General features: G+C 43.9%; 1 protein-coding gene across 17 annotated transcripts in view; it reads right to left on the reverse strand.

Annotated features, from left to right (window-relative positions):
• Window positions 1-19,153, reverse strand: part of RBFOX1 (RNA binding fox-1 homolog 1) — a 1,446,067-nt gene that overhangs the window by 1,101,420 nt on the left and 325,494 nt on the right. For 15 of the 17 annotated variants that reach the window (XM_083585208.1, XM_083585181.1, XM_083585184.1 and 12 more), the window contains exon 3: window positions 454-486. The exons of the other annotated variants lie outside the window; for them this stretch is intronic. In XM_083585208.1, coding sequence (XP_083441334.1) covers window positions 454-486 — 33 coding nt within the window. The remainder of the gene's footprint in view (window positions 1-453; window positions 487-19,153) is intronic. 17 annotated transcript variants of the gene reach the window in all.

Consider the following 19,153-nt stretch of genomic DNA (forward strand, 5'->3'; position numbering starts at 1 on the left):
ATTTCTTCAGGACTTATACTTTTCACCCACAATAAGGTTTGTAAGCAAGCAAGCAAACAACTTTTAGCAGTCACATGGCTAGAAACTAACTTTAAAAAATGATGGCCACAGGTTTCAGAAAGTTTAATTCTGTACATATAGCCATATTCCCACAGGAATCTCAACATGCACATAGCTCTCATTATGGTGTGAGCAGGTTATGCTCTACACCTCTTTTGCTAGATTTACAGAAATGTCGAGGATTAGGAAGTCTAAACAGGACAGAGAAGAATGAAGCTATTCTAAAATAATGTCCTTGTGAATTAAATCCAAACAACCTGATACAACGATACCAAAGCAACTTAAGGAAGAACCTTAAAGCACAAATGTGTACATTCCATCGTACGCAGGCAGCCCCTTTTCCTCAATCACTCAGAGACATAAATGCAGTCAGAACAAACCAGAATTCCCTACCTCGATGTTGTTGACGGTCAGAACAGTCAAAGCCTGCAAATTATAGGAGAGGGAAAACATCGCATTAGTATTGATTCAACAAATAAGGAATTGGATTAATTGCCTCTTAAGCTATTGTGGCTGGAGGGTCATGGCAAGAGGTATGTCCATGATGCAGCAAGCTTCTCTCCTATTCTGATGAGGAAGTGAAAACATTTAACTCCAGTGTAAATTGGTCTTCTCCTTTCTAAAAGTGTGACACACAACTGTCAAAATGTAATCAAGGAAAACACCCAGTTCTATTGCTTTATGCCCATGTTAGGGGTCTCAAGCTGGAGACTTTAGTACAGCGACTTGGCTACCTTATGCTCTGTGCATGCTCCCCAGAGGGAAGAATGGCTATCTTGTCCTCTGCTGTGCTTCAGCTGGTGTTCTGCCAAGAGTATCAGCTTGTATACAAGAAGAGCTTTGCTAGATTCAATCAAAGACCCATGTAGTCCAGCATCCTTTTCTTACAGTGGCCAAATAGATGCTCCTGAGAAGCCGACAAGCAGGGCCTAAGTACTACAGCACTCATTCCTCCCGAGGTTTCCAGCAAGTGGTATTCAGAAGCATACCACTTCTCTTGACCCTGGCCTGTGTAAGTATTTGCCAATATTCTGCTGCTCTACTTTTTCAAAGCAAGCATTACGGGGTCATTCATTGGTCTCTTTCTCCCTGTTGCTTCAGACCATTAGGAATGAGCTGCAGTCAGAGGCAAATACTAAGCCGAAGCTCTGTTTTTCATTCTCTTTCAAAATATTATGTGTAGCATAGGAGTAAAGAACATGTAGTTGTGCCACTATCAGCTGTGCAAAAGCTGCTGAGTTCAATGAAAAGGGTAATTATATAACAAGTCCCTCTAGATCAGGAGAGCCAACGCATGAGGCAGAGCCCTCTTGTCTCCCCCACCAATAGTTTTGGGAGGGAACCCCCCCCCATTGTCCAAAAAAAATCAGGGGATGGAGGAGGCTGAGCACAGAGCCATGCATGATGCGGCTTCAATGGCCGACTCCTTCTTCTCCTCCTCCTCATCCTGCTGAGGAGCGGAAGGAGGGTCAAAGCATCCCTCTGCTGGTGGCGACAGCATGAGCAGCAGGAGGAGACATCTGCCATTGAAGCCGTGATGCCACCACATTTGCCTCCACCCCAGGTCCTCCCAACATCCTGATGTCGTGTGTATGACATTGGGACATTGTATGCATGCAATGTCCACATATACAGTGCTGACACCCCAATCACCCCTGCAAGCTGGTGCCTCTGCTCCAGATGTTGGTGGATTCCAACTTCCATCAACCACAGGCATCATGGTCAATGATGAGGGATGGTGGGAGTTATGAACATAAGAAGAATCTGCTAGATCAGGCAAATGACACCTCTAGTCCAACATCCTGTTCTCATAGTGGCCAGCCTATGAGAATCCCCGGAGCAGGAGCTGAATACAACAGCACTCTCCCCATTTGTAATCCCTATTTAGAGGCAGGACGGTGCAACTATGACATCATGAATTGAGCAGAATGGAAGGACATAGGTGGGTGGGTGGGTGTGCCAAATTTTAGGCTCAAACAGGGCACTGCTGAAATTTTAAAGCCCCCCCCTTCCTTTAGGCTGAATCAAACTATTGATCCATCTAGCTCAGTGCTGTCCACACTGACCAGCAGCAGCTCTCAAGTGATTCAGCCAGGGAGGACTCTCTTAGCGCTACCTGGATATGTTCGGGATCGAACCTGGACCCTTTTGCATGCAAAGCAGATGCTCTACCACTGAGCTAGGGCCCTCCCCTGGTTTTTAATTACAACTATTCTATTCCCTAAACTGTCACTGTGCATTACATTTCGCCTTCTCTTCTCTCTGTCGGCAACATCTGCCATTTCTTGCAAGTGGCACAGCTATCATGGCACCTGTTGGAGGAGCTAGATGAAAAGTAAGATCCTGTCTTTCATAGCCTTTTGATCATTCTGCACATGTCGGCTGCTGCACACCTTTACAGACCTTTTTGCTTTCCAGCATTCTTTTTGGTTAGGGCTCTTTTCACGTGGTTTTCAAGAGTCCTCATTTCTCTCACTGACATTCTCTCTCTGCCTCTCATTTAAGAAAGCCGACAATGTAGTCAAGAGAAATCAAAGCACGAGTATGGCATTCCTTTCCTGTCCTCAATAGGAAACAGTCTGGGGTTTCAAATGCTTTAGATTCCCTAAGTTGGCTGCTCAGTGAAATCTTATTTTGTGCCATTCATTATAGTGCTTTCCTCCGATTTATCCAAGGGTTCCTTCCTCTGTGAAAGAAGCTTCAAGTTTTTTCTGCATCATTCACAGGGCACTTTTTTTTTTAAAGGATTTCGGTGAGTGTGGGATTTTGATCTTACCTTGAAGTGGTTTAACATTCAATCCCTCTTCCCAGAGAACTCTGGGAACTGTAGCTTTCTGAGTGGAATAGATGTCTTTTAACTACTCTATTCTAAACTTTAAAATGGAAAGCATAATGCCGGTGGTCAACAAAAGAGGTTTAAAGACTCTCTCAAGGCAAATCTTAAAAAATGTAGTATAAACACTGACAACTGGGGAAAACTGGCCTGCAAGCGCTCCAATTGGAGAACAGCCATTACCAAAGGTGTCAACGGGCTTTGAAGACACTCAAACTCAGGACGAAAGGGAGAAATGTGCTAAGAGGAAGGCACCCTTGGCAAATCCACACTGTGATCAACTCCTGCCTGGAAACCAATGTCCCCACTGTGGAAGGGCGTGTGGATCCAGAACTGGCCTCCACAGTCACTTATGGACCCACCGTTAAAACTGTGTTTATGGAAGACAATCTTCCTCAGCTACGAGTGATCGCCAAAGAAGAAGAAGATGTCTCTTGACAACTCTCAACACCCTTAACCAAATTACAGCTTCCAGGATTCTTTTGGGAAAGCCAGGAAGCTTTAAAGTGGCATGATACTGCTTTAAATGTATTACTATGCTACAACAGCCTGCCCATATAAGCCCCAAGCCACACACAAAATCAACAGTGACACTTTAACCAGTCCTGGGATGCTTATGCATTCCATTCCATAGATGTATGTAGCATTTCATTTTTAATGTTGTGCTGACTGCCATCACATTGAAACAATCCATATTGTTTTCTTAGCCCCTTGTGAAAACATTTCCATATTTATAATGTGCACTCTTATAAAAAATATTTCCAGGTGGAGTACAATATGGTTTAAAACACCATCAAAACATCGATAAATACTGATGGGTTAAAAAAGAAAATTCATGTTACAAAGGCATGTCTACACAGTTTATGGAATAGGCTGCTGGATTATTCACATCTTTGGATTCTGCTCTGCATATTTTGGTACACAAATAGTGTTCACAAAAACATGCACTTTACATAAGAGTTGCATACAAAAGACGCATATTTTACTGGTGAATGTATTGAAAAGTGTATGTTGTAAGTATAATGAACATGTGAAGTGCATACAAATTACAATCGATGGGGTAGAATGGCATGTGACGGCACACATAACAGACATAAGATTGAGTACAAGTGACACCGCAATGGGACAGAATTAGCTGCTCAGCCCATCCCTCATTAACATATTGATTAACGTCACAGCCAGACAGCCCATCAGTCACTTCACCTTCTTATCCAACATCTGTGCTTACAGTGTGTTGTTTCGAAAACCACCCCTGAAATATACAGGCTCGGAATGTTAGAGTTGTATATTATTGCCATGAAACTGTATCAAGACTTAATAAAGGTGGTGTACTGGGAATAGCACCATCATCATCATTCATGCACTTCCTTGCTTGCTATTGAGCACCAGTGGGCACGGTGGATGTTTCTAGAGCTAGCCAAAAATGCTTGCTCAATGGCTTTTGACAGATAGGAGATGCTTTTTCAATGAGCATTGATTGCCATTGCCTATTGAGATATGGCACACATACTGATGGGGTCTGGCAAAGCAGATTGGAGCCTGAAGTGCAGGCAAATGGGAGATGGGGGCATGCTTGAGTTTTGAAGTCTCTACAAGAGCAGGGTTCCAACAGAATCCTGTTTACTTGATGGTGAAGATGTCACATTTTTCAAAAAGATGAACTCAAGGTGACTTACAAAACCAAACATTAGAAAATTTAAGCAACACTCGCAATAACATGCCTAAAAGTGCAGATCCAACTCAACCACCCTACTCCACTAAAAAGTAAGCAGAAAAGTCAAGCCCAAAGGAACCTAAAAACAGGCAGTGATGGCACTAGGCACGCATCCCTGGGGAGGGCATTCCACAGACAAGGAGCCACCACTGAGAAGCTCTGTCATTTTGTCCCCACCCTCAGAGGAGGCATAAAGACATGATAAAAGTTGGCATGGAGAAAGTGAAGATGGGGGGGGGGGGAAATCCCCTCTATCATAACACTAAAACTCATGGGTAGCCAATGAAATTGAATGTTGTTTAATTCAGGACAGATAAAATAAAGTTCTTCTTTGCAAGCATTTTCCAGCCCTCTGCACCCACCCCCCAGCTCCCCACAACCCCTGCTCTGAAAAAGCACGATGGAAAAAGCTGTCCCATGTCATTTCACTGGGCTTTAATTGAAGTCCGAGCACTTGGCAAGGCTGAGGTGTGCAGACCACTGGTGAGATGATTGATTTGAAGAATGAAAGAAAGGAGATTCACAAACACCCCTTAGCCACCTCAAAAATAAGCTAAGAGTGACAAAAACTCCTGGACCCCAGAATTGATTAGTCAGTTTAAAGGCAGCAGAACATTATATATGTCTGGTGATGCCTTTTTGGAACCTCTTAAAAACTTGCTTATTCTTCATGGCCATTGCTTGTGCCAGTTTATTTTGGTTATGTTGCTCTATAGGAGGACAAGAAGTTTATTTGCCTCATTGTGGACCAGCTGAAGATTCAAAGGGAAATCCAAAAAGTTACGGGGACTTTCATGATGGTCACAAAAAACTGTAGGGAATGTCCACGTTACACCAGGTTAATGTTCATTTGTTTTTTTAAAAGGTTCAGTGTCCAAAAATGAAAAAAAAGCATATTGCTCTAGATGCCTGCTGGAGCTGCCCATAATTGCACAGTAAGTTCATTATATAAAGCCAGTCCCTTGAGCCTTCATCGTCCCAGTTAAGCAACAGTAATAGAAAGCAGCTGGAAGAGGACATTAGGTCAGCTGAATCATTAGCCCTGAAAATTGCATCACTATTGCTTCTGTCTGACAGCAAGGCTTTCACACATCATCACACTCCTAAAAAGGGGAGGTCAAACAGTCAGCCAAACTTGGCACGGTAACTCCATTAAGAATGAACTGTAGCTCAAAATTCCAAAAAAGCCCACAACTCTGGGAACTTCTGGGAACTTAATGAATTTTTTACTGCTGTCTCCCTGGCCTGATCTCTGTAACCTCTTGATCTCTTCTGGATATCAGGTTCCTAGTAAAGGGTTCAGTCTTCCCCAGACTGGACCGAGGCACCCTGCTGGTACTACTACTAAACTAGCACAATCACTACAGCTACATTTCTGGAGTATCTGCAGTAATTGACAAAATATGTCTATGCCAGGGCAACTTTATTTGTAGTTTGGCTGCACTCCTTTTGAGTTAATCTGTCAGGGACCACATACTGGAGGTAGGAGGGACTAGAGTCAAAGATATGTGGGGCCATTACTTTTCTGCCATCCACTTTAAACCCTTCTCCCTCCCTCACATGAAATTAGACCAAAGGCCACAGATTGCCCACCCCCATTTTGTGGCATGGCCAATGATTAGAATGTTTGACCAGGATATATTTGGGTCTGAAGACCCACTCACCCATGATCGGTGATCTTCAACCAGTTACTCTCACTCAGTCCATCCTACCTTACAGGGTTATTGTGATGATAAAATGGAGAGGTAAACCCTATGAAAATACTACCATGAGCTCCTTGGATGACGACCATGGGGTCTTTTGTGATTCAAGGCTGCAAGCAGCATAGTCCTAGTCTCTCGAAATGCACTTCTGTAGAAAACTGATTACCAGAAAAAGAACCTTTATTTCTTTGCAGAGCTCTGGCAGCTGCTTTTATTTTTCACACTGGGTTATATGTGAGGAACTCGGAAGGAAAGGTCGTATGATCTTGTTAACTGACTTGTCTAACATAGATGGTTTTGCTATCATAACCTACATTTTCTCTAACTAAGAGGAGCATGACTCTTGGAGAGTTAGGTTTGCACCCACTGCACCGCAACTGAGAAGGAATTACAGAAAAGCAAACATCGTAAACTGTGTGAATGTTCGAACGTATCAACATTTTGTTCTTGTTGTGGCTTCTTTGGAAGCATCAGGTAACACCCACTGTGTTTTATTGATTATTGAGGCTTGTCTATCTTGTGTCCTTTGCAGGGACTAGTTGAACTAAGAACTCAATGTCAATATTATTTGCTTCCAAAGTACCAGTAAGGAGTAGCTTAGGGAACTGAAAGGGTTATAATTTGAATTCAGGACCAGAGACCTAATACAGAAGAAGAAGAAGAAGAAGAAGAAGAAGAAGAAGAAGAAGAAGAAGAAGAAGAAGAAGAAGATATAAAGTTCTTAACATGAATAGCATCCTAAATAGACATAATCATAGGAACCTACAGTAGCGGCCAGGAGGGCAGTGTTGGGGGGTGGGGCTGCATTTGTGAACTTCTCCAAGTATTTATCAGTACACCTGCCTTCCAGACATTGCTGTTTACTGACGGGAAGGGTTAAGGCACCAGGAGAGTAGTGCAGTGCAGGCACAGCACGGGTGCAGTAACCAGGAGCATTGGATTGCTCTTGGTAAGTTGCAGCAAAGTGTAGAACTGAGAAGGCAGGTGAGCCACACAGTTCCACCCATGGCCCACTGGCTACTACCGGGAGCATAGGAAGCTGCCGCACCAGACCATTGGTCCATCTAGTTAAGCAACTCTCCAAGATTTCAGACAGGGGTCTTTCACAGCCCCACCTGGAGATTCCAGGGATGGAACATGGGACTTTTCTACCTTTGGTTGCTCTAACACTGAGCTACAGCCTGTCTCTGGGGAGATGGCTTCCAAAAGAGCTTGGGCTCTTAGGGGGAATAAAACCCAATATCATGTTAATAGCTTGGACTCAGCAATACAGACCAGATGAGTGAGCAACTTCGGCAGTTTGTGGATCTTCGCCCCAGTTGATAAGGACTCTGTTCCACTTCCAAACCCTTTCTCAGGCCCTTAGTGCAGAGGTGGGGAACCTGTGACTCTCCAGAAGTTGCTGGGCTCCTGCTTTCATTAGTCCCAGTGACCATTGCCCATGTTCATCCATTGCCCATGTTGTCAGCCATCAGCATCTGGAGGGCCACAGACTACCCCATCTCTGCCTTAGTGCTTCAAACTTTTAAATAAAAACATTCTAGACAAATTCCATAACTAAGTCCAGTCCCCAAGCTGTTTGTCACTTAAAAATATAAAGAAACCAATAAATGTGTCTCTTCTTTGCATGGTGTAACTCTTGATATCAAGGCTAGGCCTGAATGATCTAGTAAAATTTCTATGAGGAGTGCTGTTACCACTTTGTTGATTTAAGCATTTATCTCTGAAACTATAAGGCGTTGAAATGAAGATGAATATATTTGTCGAAGCTTGGATGTGTTCAGATTAAATTTATCTGCCCAAGGTTTTTCGAAAGACTGCATGGTCCATTCAGCATTTGAAAAGAGACAGAACTAGGAGGGTGGGGGGAAGCGAAATGTCTCCAGTGTACCGACCATTGCTGCATGTTCCGTTGAGGCGAGTTTTCCGCCTCCGCTGCCTTGATGAATTTGTGTTCAAACAGCAACAGGCCTTCTATCAATGTCACAGACTAAATAAGTTTGACTATATGCTGATGTTCCTCAAATTGTTTCTACTAGCAATAGTTCTGGCTGGTTTGTTTGGAGAGAAAATTAATGATGATACACCAAGGTCATTGTGCGTTTGCTGTACGGAACAGATGTTAACATATTAGTCCCACATGCTGGCTTCGTACTGGACTAAAACGGCTTGGGGTTGCAAGCTAATGCAATGAAAGGGACATGGCCAAATGCATGAAAGGGAAGTCTCACCGTGTTACCCACAAGTGGCAAATGTTTCAAAAGCTACAGTTGATCTACCTATCCTGATCCAAGTGTAGGAAACCCATGCATACAAGGAAGCATCTTTTGCCCCAAGCACAGCCAGTGTGGATGTGGGCAATTTGTATACCTCTATGACAGCGCTTACCTGCAGGTCAATACCAGGTGTGGGGTGGACAGCTAGGTACTTTTGCCCCAGACCTCGGAGGGCTAAGCTGGTTGGAGGGTCCCACTGGGGACTGGCTGCTTTTTTGTTTTTGAGTTTACAACTTTATTCTAACAAGACTCCCACCCCAAAATTCAGACAAGCTCTACATGGACCTTCTTACTTGAGTCCAGTAGCAGTCAGTGGGGTATTGCAAGCAGGGTGGTGTTGCTCACCTGCCTTCCAGACACCAGACATCAATGCTGGTCCTTAAGAAGGAGAGAGGAGTTGTTGGGGGAGAGGGAAACAAGGGAAGAAGCACTGCATTGACTCCATCGCTAGTCTCACACCACTATGAGCTCCCCATGCATCTCCCCTTCCCTTTTCAGGAACTGGCACTGATGCTCGGTGCTGAGAAGGCAGGTGAGCAGCCCCACCCTGTCTGTGTCACCCCATGGACCACGACTATCTTTATTCAGATGAAGCAGATAGGTGAGAATCCTTTTGATATGGGTGGCAAAGGAATCACACAACTGGGGGACACATGGGCACTGCTATATTTGGCAGCAGGGGAGTTGGGGAAAGACCACAATTTTGGGGGGGACGATGACTAGGAGTGGTTATTTCATAGGTTCCTTTCCACCTTCTTGCTAATAACCATTTGCTCACCCCTCCTACCTTGCACATCTCTGTGATGTAGTGGAAGTAGGCTAATGCTCACACCTGCAGCTACAAAAATGAAGTGCAATCCAGGTGACTATGGATAAATTAGCAAAAAGAGCACAAGAAATCTAGCAATTGCTTTCTGAAGGACTATACCAAGCCCTAGGCCGCTGTGTTGACATGAAAGGATGACTCATTTCCCAGTGCTAAAACCAGGGCCTCAACATTTGATAATGTAAGATGGTTCCTTAGTAAGATTGAGTCGTCACGGTAGGGGTATTATGAGCCAACGCTGGTTGATTCTGAAAACTTTTACCCATGAAAATTAAAATAAATCAGTTCATACTATGACCTCAGCCTCCTACCTACCATAGAATATGCTTTCTTAACTCTGAAATTGTCCTTGGTAATAGGCTTATGTCACACTTGCCACGATGTCCTTAATATATCCAATCTTTTTTAAAAAATAAAAACTCTGCACATTACAAATCAATACTTATGCAGTTTCCTCCACTGGGATCTGAAAAGTACCCTCTGTGTAGCTATCTTCCCAACAAGAGCATAAGAGATTACTAGCACTTTTAACATACCAAGAATCTCTGCAGCCTGTTTTACCATTTCAAAAGTACCCTACTGGCTATTTTGCACAGATCACTGGCATTTTATTGTAATCTTCCAGAAAGATGCAGGTTTTTTAAAGTGTTTAATCCTTGGAAAGAAAAGCCATAATAGCTGATGCTTATCAGTCTAAAGGATTATAATAATAATAAAAAATAACATGCCAAACTGGGTGTGTTCGCACACCAGCAAGAGCCACTTGTTATCTCTACACAATGCCTAATGCCTGAGATGATTTCCTGCATTTAAACAAAATACTGAAAAGTTATGTATCTCTAATGCAAGATATACAGACAACCCCCTGATTTGTGCTGGGATTGCATTCTGAGTCATTGCACACTTGTGTGAAATTGTGCGAAATTGAAACACCCCATTCTGCCCCTGCTCTAGCCTGTTCTACCCCAGCTGCGCCCCACTCTGCCCCATTCCACCCTTTTAATGGCCATCTTTGATGACGTTTCAGGGTCACTTCTGGGTTTGGTGCTGTGTGCGTATGCACAATCATGCACATATTGGTTGTGCCTAAAATGGGGATTACCAGTATATGCACTCCTCAAGTGGATGTTTCACCCTAAAGGCCACATTCCCTTCTGGGCAAACTTCTGAGGGCCACATGGCAATGGTGTGTGGAGCCAAAAGCAAAACTGGGTGGTGCAAGGGATTCAAATTTTACCTTTGTACATTAAACTAGTGTCTATGCATACTCTCTCACACACCCTCCCTATCCTATAGCTGGAGAAGCAAGTTTATCAGAGTTCAAGGACAACGTTCTAGCTCAGCAAAAACACTTCCAGTGAGAAGCAGAATCAATGAGGGGTGTAGACTGGAGAGATGCGGTTGTGATCTGGGGAAAGACCCAAGGGCCAGATAAAAAGGCCTGAAGGGGTACATTTAGCCTCCTGGCCTGATGTTCCTCCCCCACGTTCCCATATTTCCCAACCAATTTTGGCACTGAAAAACAAGAAAAAAACTTTGAAGTAGACACAGTGCTGGACTGCCCATCCCAGAGCTGTGATGAAAATGCAGCTTGTCCCCTAAAGACACATTAGAAGTAGAAGGAGGGGCAATAGGATTGCCATACGTCCAGGATTTCCCCAACTTCAATGGGATTTGCACCCCCACCCCCCAAAACAACAACAACTCAACAACTTTTCTGTCCGGATTTTCACTTTTTGAAATATGGCAACCGTAAATAACCCCCCTCCTCAGCTGATCAGCTTTTGTGCCTGTATGTGTCCTCCACATAGGTTTGCCCTCTCTTTTTGTGTGTGTCCTGTTTGCGACTCTTGTGTATGCAGTGGGTAAATGCAACCCACAGATCTACAATTGTTAAGAGTTACCCGGGAAGAGGGATTGACCATAAAACCACTTTTGGAATTGTACCTCCTTGAGGAGAATAGGGAAATCTCCCAACAGATTTCAGTTAGCACCCTTAACAGTTCCCAGGATTCTTTGGGGGGAAGCCATGACTGTTTAAATTGGTGCAAGTACTGCTTTAAACGTATCATGCAGATGGGGCTAGAATGTAGCATTTTTGTCCCAAACAATTGCAGTGTTAGCTAACAAGCAAAATAATCAGGGTGACCCTGCCGTTGGGTTGAATGTGGTATCTGCCTCAGGAGGCAGATGCAGGGGGGAGGCTTTCACTGCTATTGTAGGGCAAACAACTGCGAGACAAACTATGCATGAGTGTTTGGTTCCGCACGCACACCCTCACAGACACTGCTGTTCTTTTGAATAATTCTCATCGTTATTCTGACTTCTAATAAAATGAGGTTGTCACCTATTATTTGATTTCACCGATCCCAGGCTGTTTGCTATCCCTGCCTAGTGCTGGATGCCCATTTCTGCTGATCTACCTCAGCATCCAGATATCCTACCAAGTCAGCCACAGGTAATTGGATTCCTCACTGTGAAGTACAGCAGAGGCTGTGCAGGAGGGGAGGGGATCAACAAGGGAAAAGAGAGGCAGTTAAAGCTGTTTTCCCCTTAATGCTGCTCTAAAAAGGCGAAATGACACGACTTGGAGACAGGTAAAGTGCAGCTCAAATTTTAATCTGAATCTCATTTCCCTCTGACTCTGGAAGGCGTTTAGCTCATTCTTGTGGAACAACACGTTTTCCCCCAAGGGTAAAAGTAGACACCTGGCAGAGGGCATGTTCCGAAAGTCATTTACATGCGAGTAAGGGAAACACTGGCACTTTTTGCTGACATCTACTCTGCACCATCTGCTGATGGGTAAGCACCGGTCACTTGGCTCATTGCAGAAAAGATTCATCATGATCTAATTTCCACAAGGAGCTTCCACACAGCATCAACACAATGGACTTCATGAGCTGACATATTTTTGAATGAGTATATCAAAGTACTGCAGCTTCTCACTGAGCTTGTTTCTCGGTGCAGATGATGGCAAAGTTATCCTGAGGTATGTTGGGATATGAACCATGAACACTCTAGTAGCCCACCACATGAAGAACTGGAGGCTTTGTTGACATCTACTCTGCATCATCTGCTGATACATAACTGATCCCTTGACCCATTCCAGAAAATGGGTCCCTTATTACCCAATTTCCACCAAGAACTTCTCAAAAGTCTTGCTGCTTCTATGTGATTGAAGAAATGAACCCCTTCTCAGCAGAGAAGCTGGCCAGTTCTCCTGAGGTACACTTACATATGAACGGCAAAACTTCGAAAAGCCCACCTCAAGGAGTTTTGTGGGGGCTTCCCATCTCTCCTGTCCCACCTCCACCCCCACTGCCAGGGGCCTTATAAGGGGGAGATGCCCCCAAAGGGTTTATTCCTGCTTTCTCTTGGCATTTTTATGGGGGTTGCCCTTTGCCTTTTGACAGGAACATGAATGTGTTGTTGTTGTTTTTAGTCTTTTTAAAACAAGTTGGAACTTAATTGTCTTAAATTTCTACAAGTTCTAGTTTTTTACTTGGATTTTGTATTGTCTGTGAACAATAAATCTTCTCTAACTTGGACCAAAATCTGATCCGTAGAAGAATCCCTGGCTTCCCATTTACCTACACAGATTCCCCAACCCTGCAGCAATATGCTGCCCTTCTGTTCCTTGTCAAATGGTCATTGGAGGAGCAGACATCATAGACACATAGAGAGAAGATACAAGGATTGCTTGTTCCCTAGTCAAAAGTTGGAAAGCCACAGGAGATGTATTTTTTCCTGAAAGCTGATGCTTTGGGGTGAGTGTTCAGCTGACTTTGGGGACTTTTGAAAACAGCAAGATTTGCTGGAGCTAAGTAGGAACATTTTTCTGAGCTCTCAAATTGGCTTAGTGTTTCAGTGTTAAACTGAAAAGAATACTGCAGATCACACCCCTCTCTACTTCTTAGAAGTCCACGTAGCACACTATGTGGTTAATGCTGGTCTGGAATTGTTCCTCCAGTTTCTCCCCAGAATTGCCCTCTGGAAAACGGGGTATAGTTTTCAGCTGCTTTATAGGGTGGAGGGAGAGAAATTTCATTGAATTTTTGGTAGTAGTCATTTTCAAGTTATCTTTCTTAGCCTTACATGGCGGTCAAGGGATTTGAAGGACTCCCCCCTCCCCCCTTGCTTTAAGTTTAAAAGAAGACCTTTCCCTAACTTCTCTCTTTGTTAGTGAACTTGATGGGACACCTTGGGAATCATACAATGCAACCCATGGTGTTTCAGTAAGTGTGGTCAATGGTGAAGCTAATGAGACAGCCTCTTGTGCAGCTTTCTGCCACACCTCCAGGTACACTCCAGGTACCAAATACCAAAAGGACTCAATCTCTTTCCCCATGTGTGTAGATGAAGTGGAAATACATGGGGGGTGGACCCTGTAGTAGACTGCATAAGCTGCACAAACCACATAGCTCAGTGATAGTCCATCTGCTTTGCATGCAGAAGGTCCCAGGTATGATCTCTGGCGTCTTCAGGTAGGATAGGGGAAACTCATTTCTTGAAACCCTGGAAACTTACTGCCCATCAGTGTGGAGAACACTGAATTAGATGGACCAACAGTATGACTCTGTGGACAACACTGAATTAGATGGACCAACAGTATGACTCTGTGGACAACACTGAATTAGATGGACCAACAGTATGACTCTGTGGACAACACTGAATTAGATGGACCAACAGTATGACTCTGTGGACAACACTGAATTAGATGGACCAACAGTATGACTCTGTAAAACACAGCCTCCTGTGTCCATGCATAATATCTGGAAATTTTAAAAAGTAACAACTAAGGATTAATAATCTGTCATTTCCAGTTTGGAAACAAAACCAGGTAATTTGGAGTGCTCCAATTCAGGGAGACATCCAGACGAGGAGAGTGTTGGCTCAGTTAAGGGAGATGGTTCCAGTGTAGCATTAAATGTTGTCCTGATATTCTTTGGAACTTTGTAGTGGATGTTTTAAAACCTAGCTGAATAGTAATTCAGTTCATATGGTTAATTTTTTATCCCTCAATCAAGAATTCATGGAGGTTATTGTGACATTGCTGTAAGTATCTGAAGAGCCAAGGCCTGTAAATAATGGATGGGACAATAGGAGTGCCAAGCAGACTATTTCCCTGCTTGGGGAAACTCAAATTGTGTCTGTGTGAGCATGCAAACAGGTAAACAAGAGTGAACAGTAATTCCCCTTGCTTCATAAAAAATAAAATGTGTTACTAAGACAAGTGTAGCCTTGGTAATTATAAAGTGCTAATCCAAAGATAGTTAGAAATGTTTTACCACCACTAGTTTGCAATTATTGTTCTCATTTTTTAAAAGACGAAATAGTCCTTCCGAGTGCCGCCAGCAGTGAAATGTTGCAGCGCGGAGTGTTGCTGCTTACTGTCTCAGTCAGCCAGTCATGCAGCAAGGGAGGAAGGGAAGGGATGCTACAAACATCTGTCCACTGAGCAAACTGTACATTAACAAATGACTTCTCTGCAAGGTGATGATGGGGACAACTTGAACACTGAGTGGCAGTCAGGTTTCTGTTAAAACATAAGGCTTTATGCTTTGGTGGCAGGAGCAGAGCAGGGACTGATTGGGATGAGGGGAAGGTCACTCAGGACACAGCGATTGGATAAGCATCAACCACAACAATTCATTGGCTACAGCTTCACAGAAGCATGGTGAGATGACAAGGATCCTACTTCTGACAACCTGAGAGCCAGGTCACATTGAGAAGAAAGGCTGGGAAGTGGGAAATCTTTTTCAGCCTGAGGGCTGCATTGCTTGTTGTGCAACTTTCTGGGAGCCACATACCGGTGGTGGGCTGGGCCAGAGGCAAAAGTGGGAGGAGCAATAGATGTGACTCTTCTCTTTGTAGGGTAAGATACATTCCAGCCATTCAAAAGTCAGTGGTTTCTGCACACATATCGTTCCATCCTAGGCAAACAAGGGCCATGATCCACCATCCAAGGGCACATTCCAGCCAGGAGAAAAAGCACTCAAGGAGGGCACAGATTCCCATTCAGACCATATACAAAAGTCACCCTGTCCAGGCTTCCTCAAACTCGACCCTCCAGATGTTTTGAGACTACAATTCCTAACATCCCTGACCATTGGTCCTGCTAGCTAGGGATCATGGGAGTTGTAGGCCAAAAACATCTGGAGGGCTAAGTTTGAGGAAGCCTGCTATAGATCTAACTTGCTCAACCAGTTATTTCTTGTTCCCAGGGATCCCTGCGAATTCATCGTTCCATGATGGCAAGTATAATGATTTCTAGCAGAGACCTCTCGCCATCTCAGCACAGTACAACACCATGACAGACATAGGAGCCAACTCCTAGGGACCGTGGGGGCTTTGGCCTCCACAATAAAACACTAGAGGGGGCCGGGCCCCCACAGTGTTGAAGGACATTCCCATTCAGTGTGTGCACTTTGTCTTGTGATTGATTATGTAGAGTGGGGCTTACCTGGGTCTCCACAATATTTTACTCAAGTTGGCACCCCTGTCACAGCTGGCATTACCATTAAGACCAGTAAGGCAACCACCTCAGGCAGCAAATACTGGAGGGTATCAGGGGCAGCCCCCTCCAGCTGTTTGCCAGCACTGAAGTAATATTTGGCTGCCAAGCTTCTGCATATGGAAAGTGGAGGAGCAGCATTAACTTGTCATCAGGGAGCAAAATACCTTGGACCATCCCTGTGCAGTGTATCAATAACATACTATAAATAACAATACACACATTAAATTAAACAAGATGAAAGACACAGCACCTAGTCACCCCTAATGACAGACAGTGGAATAAATCCAAATTGTAGATTTGCAGTGTAGAAAGGATTTCTCTGGCCATCTATATTCAGAGCACTATGCCATGAAGCTCATGATACTATCTAATTATTCTGAGATAGCTTGAAAGTTTCAACTGATGCACTTGCCCAAATGGGATTTTTTTTAATTTTGATTGTCTTTTGTCCAGCCACAGGTTATCAGGCATATTTGTAGAGAGGAGTTCCACCCTCCTCTTCTCCCTTTTGTGCTTTAATGCTGCATATTACATTATCTGGTCAGGTTGTATTTCCAACCGAAATTAACTTGCAATGCAATTTACTTTGTTGCAGGGAAAGAATGGCAGCCTTCGTGCAGATGCTTGCATTTCTCTTTTTCGAGGAAAAAAGTTAATTAGGTTATTTAATTGCAATTCTACCTAGTGAACAAACACCCATCCAACTGGTTCTTATACAAAGGTAGAGCTATCAATTTGGATTTTGGGGGTTTTATCCAACTTAGTTACACTCAGAGTAAACCCACTGAAATTAAAAAAAAAAAATTTCTTCCAGTAGCACCTTAAAGACCAACTAAGTTAGTTCTTGGTATGAGCTTTCGTGTGCATGCACACTTCTTCAGATACACTGAAACAGAAGTTGCCAGATCTTTCTATATAGTGAGAAGGTGAGGAGGGGTATTACTCAGAAGGGTGGTGGTAATGGGTGATTGGCAGATAGCTGTGATGAGCCTGGCTCTCTCTCTCTCTCTCTCTCTCTCTCTCTCTCTCTCTGTGTGTGTGTGTGTGTGTGTGTGTTTGTGGATTTGTCTCTGTCTACTATTGTACCTGACCCCACCCGACTCCTGAAATACATGCCCAACAGCTTTCCACTGAGGTTATGTGGCCTTCAACCTGAAGACATTCCCCAAGCCCTGGGCTATTAACTTTCATTTAAACCACTGAAAATTCAGGTAGGTGGTTGGGATGCACCTGAGATAGTTACTCTGATAAGGTAGGGTTGCCATATTTTAAAAAGCTTTTTAAAAGTTGTTGACAAAGCTATGCCTTTTGGAAATTCCCCCTGGACACCAATTTCACCCTTGAAGTCCCAGTAATGTCCGGGGAAATCTGGACGTATGGCACTCTCCCATGGCAATAGCCCTGGAAAGCAAAGGCTGAAGGCCTTTAAGCAACTGCCTGAAATACACAAAGTTAGAGAAACATGTGAAGCCTGCCCCCTCCCCTGCAGCTGCATCTCTATGTGAAGAAAGAAATTTTCCTGGTGGTCTTTCTGCTGTTGAAGAAAAAGGCAGAAAATAAGAGGCAGGAGTTGGAACCCCATTGGCCTGTGATATATTTGCTGGACACCAACTCCCATCTGCCCCAGGCAGCATGGTCCAATGGTCAGGGACGGTGGGAGTTGCGTAGACCAATCCCATCTGAAGGGCTTCAAGTTCTCCATCCCTGGTCTAGTAGAATAATTCAGTTTGGATGCAGGAGGTCTCAAATCCAATTTGTGAACAGGTCCTTCTGGGCTGGCAGGAGCAGGATTTAATGGGGATGGGCTGCAGTTTGGTGGTAAAATACAGATCTTGAATGCAGAAGGTGCCCAGTTTAATCCCTGCTATCTTCTGGCAAAAAAGTTATCTAGCAAATTATGTTGAGAAAGACCTGCCATTCAACTGAGATAGTTCTAAGCCAGATGAACCAGCGTCTCAGTGCATTCAGGCTGCCTTGTGGGGAAACAAGGCTCATTCCATCAGCTAGACACATTTGTATCCAATCTATTGTCCTTAGTTGCTCCAACCAGCAGAGAATATCGTCCTCAAATGCATTTAGTCTACACCAGTATCTAAGATAGGATGCGGGTGGCGCTGTGGTCTAAACACTGAGCCTCTTGGGCTTGCCGATCAGAAGGTCAGTGGTTCAAATCCCCATGACGGGATGAGCTCCCGTTGTTCAGTCCCAGATCCTACCAACCTAGTAGTTTGGAAGCACACCATAAAAGTGCAAGTAGATAAATAGGTACCGGTCCAGCGGGAAGGTAAACGGCGTTTCTGTGTGCTGCTCTGGTTTTGCCAGAAGCGGCTTAGTCAAGCTGGCCACATGACCCGGAAAAATTGTCTGTGGACAAACGCCGTCTCCCTCGGCCTGTAAAGCGAGATGAGTGCCGCAACCCCAGAGTCATCTGTGACTGGACTTAACTGTCAGGGGTCCTTTACCTTTACTTTTAGTATCTAAGATAAGCTAGATCAAATCTGGCTGCTGTTGAGGGAAGACCCAAATCAGCTCTAAGATGAGCCGATGGAGTCCCAGGAGGAAGCCCCAATATCTGCCTCATAAATTTATACACACACACATGCAGAGAGAGACAGAGAGAGAGATATGAAAATGTTAGTGTTTTATATGTATTCCCCCCCTGCTGCTGCCCCATGGCATAATGTATTTACATTTCTGTTTTTAAATGCAAGTCACTTGGGGACCCTCTCCTAACACAATTTGGTCATTCTTTTTTGCCTACCTTATTATACCTAAACTTATGCACTACAAGTACAGCCACCTTCCAGCCTTGTCACTTACAAGCTGAAGTAAATAAAGTTCAGGTTTCTTTTTTGTTTTTGTTTGGTTTTTTTGTTTTGGAAATCACTGTGGGTAGCAAGGATAGAAAATGATCCTATTGAGATGAGGGAAATGGACGAGACAGAAGGTGCTCCTAACCGCAATCAAAAATTAATTAGAAAAAAGGAACAAGCCAAAGGACAAACATCTGTGAGTGAAGGATGCGAGGAGATAAACAAATCCAGTGGATGACATTTAATTTTGAATTAGGATCAGAATCCTGCTGGGTTACATATAGGGTGGCTTGTAAATACTTTGGGGAGAAGGCGGAGAGATGAGAACGTGAAAGAAACAACAAGAAAAATGTGTTTGCTTCGGCAGGTATCTGTGACGCCATTCATAATTTGCATCCGTATTGCCAACAT

The sequence above is a fragment of the Podarcis filfolensis genome, assembly GCF_964270895.1.
Source record: "Podarcis filfolensis genome assembly, chromosome: 14".
Classification (NCBI taxonomy): Eukaryota; Metazoa; Chordata; class Lepidosauria; order Squamata; family Lacertidae; genus Podarcis; species Podarcis filfolensis.